This window comes from Apium graveolens, chromosome 10 (assembly GCF_009905375.1).
Source record: "Apium graveolens cultivar Ventura chromosome 10, ASM990537v1, whole genome shotgun sequence".
NCBI classification, from domain to species: Eukaryota; Viridiplantae; Streptophyta; class Magnoliopsida; order Apiales; family Apiaceae; genus Apium; species Apium graveolens.
The window spans coordinates 47027197-47035109 of NC_133656.1; the positions used below are offsets into that span (position 1 = coordinate 47027197).

The following is a 7913-nucleotide window of genomic DNA, read 5'->3' on the forward strand; positions in this document are numbered from 1 at the left end:
TACTTCATAAATACAGATCCTGCTAAAACCAAATTAAAGCCCAACTTTCATCTATCTCGCGGAACCATGGAAAAATTGAGGTAATGATTAATTTTATATTTGTAATTTAAATTAACAATAATTAATATTGTACATCTTTGATCTAACTTGAACATATCATTTTGGCATATAAATGTTACTCCCTCAGTCCCACTGGGTTGCTTACGTTACTTTTCGGCACACTTTTTAATGCTCGTTTAAAGTATAATTCCATAATATTTAAAAAAAAATCTGAATAAAAGTTTTATATTTAAACTTTTATCCAAAAAAAAACATTTAAAAAAAACATTATGAAACTATACTTAATAGAAGCCTCGAAATACGTGCAAATAGTGAACGTAAACATCCCAGTAGGACGGAGGGAGTACCAATTAAATTATCTACTGATCAAATTGTTTAACTTTTACTACAATTTTTTAGTAACAACACGACCAATCAGATCAGTGAACTTAAATACTCACTAACATTTAAATCAAACCATCAATTCATTGAAAGAACAGAAGAGAATAAGGTACAGAACTAGGGATAACATTTTTTACTTAAATAACTTCAAGTAACAAGTAAACTTTTCGAGGTAAGCCAAACATACCCTAAGAGTGAAGTGCTCTGCTGTTGACTGACTTGATATCCAACAAAATATCACCTACAATCCATGGAAAGCCAAGGCACTTGATGCTTTCTTGACAATAAGTGGGATGATAAGTTACATAATACCATGCCGATGCCAACTTCTGTTTTTCATGTACCATGCAGCTGCATTCAAACCACCCTTTGGTTTCCTTGTGCAGGTTCTTGACTGCTACCATGATACGATCCTTTGTTTCTCCATATCTTCGATTATCTCGCAGCAGATATGACGAATGTCTTTGTAGATTACCAGATAGAATTTCAACTTCAGTTTTAGCTTCATAATATTTCATGAGGGTAAAAAGTTTATCCAAGTACATCTCTTTGTGGTCTTTCGCAATTCCGATGAAAGATTCAAAGCCATCAACTTCAAGATCATGGTCATAATAGTCTTCGATGTTCTCTAGGTAAGCAGGACCCAACTTTCCACGCTCCGTAGATTCAACAGTAGCACGGTAGAGTTTTCCTAGGGCTCCTTGGGAAGTGTAACCCTGTTTTTCCCACCTTTCCATAAAATCTGGAAACATCCTTGGTTTCAAGGCCCTAGGCATTTCTGCCGGTGCTCCTGTTTTTGCGAAGTCTACTGCCATTGAATGAAGGTTTGCCAGGTAAAGACATGTTTCACTCAAAGCTTTTTCTCGGTCGAGGTCTGCATGAACTAAATGTGCAGTAGAGATGGTGCCCAAGCTATCATTGATCAGATAATCAACAAAAAACTTATGAATTTCCTACAGATCATAGAAAGGGATGATATGAAAAAATTAGGACAAGAACAACAATTTACTTTTATAATAGAACATGTGCGAATTTGTATTCAAATTTACCTCCAAGGATACATCATGATCCATTAGGCGCGGTCTTCGTCCAGTGTAATCCATAGGAGCTACAGTGTGAGGCGGGATAAGTTTTTCATCCCAACTTATGAAATATAAGTCACCATCGAGGTCACCACCAGAGCATTCATTTGGATGTGGCCTGAACAATAAACACTAATTAATCCATGAAAAAGTGACATAAACCCTCTTTTGGTAATCCTGAAGGATTAGCCTCTCAATTTGGGTCCTCCGATCTAGTATAGTGGTATGTAAATTATATGTAAGAAAAGAGAGAAAGAAAATTGGTACACAATCCCTTACCTTTCACCTTTCTGAGGGAAAACAAGACAATTTGTCAAACCGCTCTTCACCAGTGACTCATCATATACAGCGTCAAGAACTCTGACATCTCCCGGGTGCAGACAAGGATTTTTTGTAACCACAACTTTCCCAATTAGTACAGCCGTAGTTTCATCTACTTTGTGAAAGAAATTCTGCTCACCACTTTTCATCTCTCGCTTAGTCCTGGTGATTCGGATAAAAACCTGTCCATAGTTTAAAATGCCACTTTCATCTAGACATCCAATCAGGATACGGCCCTTGGGAACATGAATTCGACATCTGCTTCTTAAATCAGAAACTTGATTTTCGTAATGTGATCTAAGCATCATTGAAAGGTATGGTTCATCATTTGGACCATAACCTTGAACTAACATTTTCACTAGAATCCTATTGGCTTCACTCTTACCCATGCTCTCGAGAATATTCAGTGCTGCCTCTTTTTCAGTTAACATTTTTTGCAGAACACGAATCTGAACGTCTTGCAGGGCTACAAAAGAATGATCCTCCACACCCAAGGTAGATAAAAGGGATATAATCTCCCGGTTTAAGTAGCAAGGCATAGATTCACTCCAGCTAGTGATATTAAGCATCCTATTTTCTGAATCAAATTTACGCATGCTACCACGTAAAGAAAGTTTGTGGTACGAATTATTGTCAACAGCCAGGACACCTTTGTAGCCACCATATCGGATCTGAAATGCAGAGGGAATATAACTTAGTCCACACTTGCTAGCAACTTCCTTTGCAAATGTAAGGGAAATTTTCCCAATACCATCAGAGAAGCAATACTGAACACCGTCATTTACCACTTCGACATCAGGAATAACCTCCACATCTCGTGGTAAGACTTCTAGGATCTGTGTGGAAGAACTAAACAATTGACCCATCCTCGCAGCACATTTTGACACACTGCGGATTTTGTTAAAACAGCCCATCCAATCTCTAATATCTTCTGCTCTCACATGCTCATTTGAAGCAAACATCCACACTGAATTTGAACGGAGCTGACTAGCAGAGAATGCTAAAAACTGAAATCTTTTAGCACCAATAACAATTCCCTCGCTAAGAATAGACAACACACGATGGTAAATAGCAGTCCTGCAAGGCTTTGCAAATATACCTTTCTGAATGCTTGTGGAAACAGTATGGGGATGAAGCTTGCCCAAATCTTCATCAACAAAAGTTACTCTCATAAAATCTGAAGCATATGATGCAAAATTCTTCACAACATAACTAGATGATTCAAGCTCAGGGCCCAAACAGTATATCTTTGACGGGCTGACGAGAACTCTATGACAACTCATCACATTAGGATTTGGTGATTTGTGAACAGTTGATGGCTGAAAATCCTTCCCATTTTTCTTTTGAAATTCTAATTGGTGATTGATAAATTGCATAGGATCACAACATATATCCTGCAATTTATGCATTTTCTGAAGAATTGCCAAAGCCTTTGCTATTTCCATACTTCCGAGGAACTCAAATAAATCAGGATTCATTGCAGCAAGGCTAAGCTTGTGATTGTGAACAAGAGAATTAAGCTGGAAAAGGACCTCGTATGACAAATTAGAATCTGGTGGACACCTTACAAGTGGATTGAGGTCAGATGAAGTATGAAATTCTTCACTTTCTTTCAAAATTATTTTGGTGAACTCATTTTTATAAAATGGCAATTTGGAGAAGGCATCTAAGGCAGAGGTCCCATTTAGAAATTCCCAACAAAATGCACAAGATTGTCCGATAGACTTCACACTGGAAAAATCTGTTGTACGAATCCATAGAAAATCAAAATCCTCCTTGCAAATGTGATAACGGTCAGACCCAAACCTTGTAGCAACATTAGGCCCAAAAACCTTTTTGTATATCCGTGGAGCGTACTTCAGCTAAAAACAACAGTATTCAAAAGTTAGTGATACCTTCTGAGCTATCACGTATGCCTGTCAACAATCTATCTCTGTTAATGTCAACATTTTCTTACATAATTCCATATTACATTCTGCGTAAAAATATCATCATAAGATATGCAGTGCATATTACTCACAGAAAAAGAACAATTTGAGAATGTTCTTCTATTACTAGTCACCTCGCCGACGACTGATCTATAAAATCAGTAAGTACCATCAAAGATCAAACCAAATGTACACCATATTTCCAGGACTCGGATATAACGGTGCAAATAACAGAAATAAACGCACGCATACAACCAATCAACCAAAACCCGATTACTACAAAGTCCAGATTACAAAAACCCCCAAAACAGAAATAGTTACAGGAAACATAATATGCAAAGAAAGCAATACACACATGCATAAAAAACAACATATAAAAGCCAATACCACCATAAGAAAAAAACTAGTGAAAACGACAAAAAAGATGGAAACTTTAACAAAATCAGAAAACTTACAGTCAAGAGCACCCCATTAGGCTCCACAGCACCATTCAAACAACAACCCGAGACCTCCAAAACATCACCAAACAAAACCTCCAATTTATACCCAACCCCGTCACACTCCACCCAAAACTCACAACACATTCTCTCAGGCATAACCCAAGCTCTCACAGTCTCCCATTTCTCCAAAACAAAAAACCCCTCACTCCCAATAATCCCAGCACTCAAACCCCCATTCTCCAACCTATTCAAAACCTCAACAGGCCTAATAATAACATCATCAAATGAAGAAACAACACAAATATTATGATTCTTGAAAACAAGCTGACCCTGTTGGTAAAGTGCCAAAGCCTTGGATTTAAATTCTGGGGTTTCAAATTGAAGTCTACCAGAGTCTTTAGACTTCCAGTTTTTGTGGTCTGAGAAGATTTCACAGGCAAAGACTGAACCTTTACCGATTCTTAATTCGAAAAATTCAAGAATCTCTTGGGCTGTGCTTGTTCTGGGGATGTTTGAGAATTTTATTGACAATGTGGGTCTTTGTTCAACACCCATTTTAGAGATTCAGAAACACTGGGAAAAATTGTGCACAGAACAGATTATATATATGTAGGTAAGTGTATGTATGTATACTTTGGGGTTTCTGAGTACCTGAACAAGAGTTAAATATCAAAACGGTCACTCAAATAGATCAGTTTAATCGTTAACAAAATATTACTAAAATCATAATAAATATCATACATATATCTCGAAATATGTGCTACAGAATTAAAATTTATTTTATAGAGTTCTATATATTTTTCTTGAATCATGTTACAATCAAAGGAAAATGTATGAATTATAGTATTTTCTATAATATAATAAGATTTTTTAAAATTTATCTACTATTTATTTTTAATTTTGTAATCATTTGCTTTATTTAAATAAAAATAATTAGTAGATAAATTTTCAAAAATCTCAAAAAATCATCTAAAATACTATGAATTCATAACTTTTCATTTGGTTGTAATAAGATTTTAAAAAAATGTTTAGAATTTCATAAAATAAATTTTAATTCTCGATCACATATTTTGAAGTATTTGTTTGATATATATTATTACTTTAGTGATCCAAATGATACCCCGTTAAGTTTGATGATTAAACTGATATATGACCTTGAGTTGAGTGATCACTTTAATATTTAACCCCTGTTAAAAGTGTTTTGTGCAAGGACCCCGTTTCGCTTTATCTTAGGGTGTTTAATTATTCTTTTGCTTTTTTATTTATCATCAAAAGGTGTTTAATTATTTTAATGACAAAAATTATTTACATTCTGCATCAGATAAAAGGATGATTGTTTAGAAATTCCATAATATATTATTATCTTGATTTTTAAATATTATTTTTATCTTTTTTTTATATAAACCAAAATATCTAAACTAAACTATAACATTTGGAATGAACTATAATTTGATTCAACCAGCGGTTTAGTTATCTTATCTTATAACCGTTAAATTTTCTTAATTAAATTATGGGAACCGGTATATATAAATATTAAAATAATGGACTATCAAAACTCTTAAGTTCAAATCTCTCCAACAACAAATATTAATTTTTTATTATTTATATTGATACAAACAAGTTATTAGGTTCGATTCTCACCAACAGCGGACATTATCCAAATATTAAAATAATGCACTACCAAACTCCAAAATTTAAATCCCTCCAACAACAAATATTTATATTATTATTATAAAGATACAAATAAGTTTTCAAGTTCGACCAAACCAACAAATATTTTTATTATTATTTATAAAGTGTCAATCATATATTATTTTAAATATATATAAAAAATTAACGAGAACCTGTGCAGTGCATTGGGTATAAGTTAAGGAAAATTCTCGGTGTACAAAATTGTGTACAGAATGACATGTGATTATTTTTAATTGGATGGGCCCCTTGTATTTACATCAACAAGCCCAATTAAAACATCACACATCAAATGTCATGTCATTATGTATAATTTTTTGTACACAATTATGTATACCTAGTACTACTCTTAAGTTAACATAGATAAGAAATGACAATGTCACTATGATGGTCAAGGGATAAAATAAGACTAAAACACTAAGACAATGATAAAGATATTAGAACTAAAGTCTAAAAAAGAAAACCGAGTAAAGGTAAATAAAGATATCATAAAATTAGATTATTCCAGGAGTTATAGTCTTCAATTAAAATAATTAAAATGACGTCTTTGATGTTGAAAGTTGAATTTGAGGAGGTGTTAATTTCAAAGATGCGGACACAGAATTAACATAACTAACATTAATTCCATTAAAATGAGGCATGGAAGTGTCCAAGAACCATTGAAGATGCACATTCTGGACTGCAGTCCGTCCTTCTTTGTTTTCGTAGATCATAATACCCTTTCATTTATCCCATGATGACCGAGTGTTAATTGGTCTGACAAAGGTTGTAGAAGGCTATCTGAATACAACACCTTGGTTCGGGTTATTAAAGATATTTCTGGAAGGCTTTGAAAGGTTGTAGGGGATGAGTAACAACCAATTCTTGAGACAAAACTTCAAAATGCTGGAAGTTGTTGAAGATAGTTTGGTTAAACTCGTTTGCTTGATAATAGGTTTGGCCAACATAACCAAAAATTAAACCCATCAAGTTGTTGAACACCTGATCTGAGAGTTGCACCATGCCTGCATTGATAGATTTAGGTTGCTACGGGTTGCTCATGTCGCCCAACCCAAAGTTAGGTGATATCTCAAATACAGGCAAGTATGGTCCCAACCTATTGTCTAAGTCCAGAATTTTACTAATTGATCAAATAGGTATGGGACATTCACAAGAAGAATACAATTTTTGAAGTCATACTCACCGAGAAACATAAGAGCGCGATTTCTGGTTGAAAAGATAGAGGTGATGTTGCAGCTGTGAAGTTGAGTGTCATCATTAAACAAGTAAACCGTCCATTTTAAGAGTTTCTTCATCATGTTAAACAAGTAAATCAAAAGCAACAATGTTATCATTTTCGATGTGCATGTGAGGTATGTTGCGCTTAACTGTCTGTTTCATAGCAAGGTGGATCAACCAAACTTGAGATTGGAAGTCTCCATCACTTTCAATGGACCCATTAGACCCTAGAAGAATATACCACCATGATCTCTTACTACCATTCCTAGACTGTTATCATGCCCATTTGGATGTAGGTCTTCATCCACCATTCCATGTACGTTTATTTTAACCACATTCATTTGAGAATGGAACCAAATATTGTTGAACGTCATGAAGAAATACGAAAAAAAATGCTAAGAACAAATATTAAAGCAACGAGTGAAAATGTGAGAAACTGGGATAGAAGGAAGGATGAGATATATATTGAATAAAACATGACTAACAACCGCCAATTCTCATGCACCCCTATAGGAAAACACAAATGATAAAAATGGAGGTTAATTAGGATCTTGAGAAAAAAGCTATCAGATATGAGTAAGAGAGACAAAGGCAAGTGACCAATACTATGAAATGAGTTATCTCTCATAGGGAAACATCAAATTTAACCACCAACGATTTGTGCCTTCTTTGGTAGTTTATCAGTCGCACCATTAAAACATTTGAGAATGTGAGTAAAAAATAAGTTCATATCGACTTTCCAAAACTTTTTACAAGCCATCTTTGTTGATAATAGAAAATAAATTTGAGATAGA

The 7913-nt window shown here is 34.4% G+C and overlaps 1 protein-coding gene across 1 annotated transcript; it reads right to left on the reverse strand.

The window, feature by feature from the left end:
* Nucleotides 1-483: 483 nt before the first annotated feature.
* On the reverse strand, nucleotides 484-4826 carry LOC141689955 (RNA-dependent RNA polymerase 2). Its single transcript, XM_074494505.1, has 4 exons — nucleotides 4228-4826; nucleotides 1803-3706; nucleotides 1491-1641; nucleotides 484-1394 (listed from the first exon to the last, which is right to left on the reverse strand). Exons 1-4 carry the CDS (start codon nucleotides 4765-4767, stop codon nucleotides 630-632), a joined length of 3360 nt encoding a protein of 1119 aa, XP_074350606.1. The 5' UTR covers nucleotides 4768-4826; the 3' UTR covers nucleotides 484-629.
* Between the last annotated feature and the right edge of the window lie 3087 nt (nucleotides 4827-7913).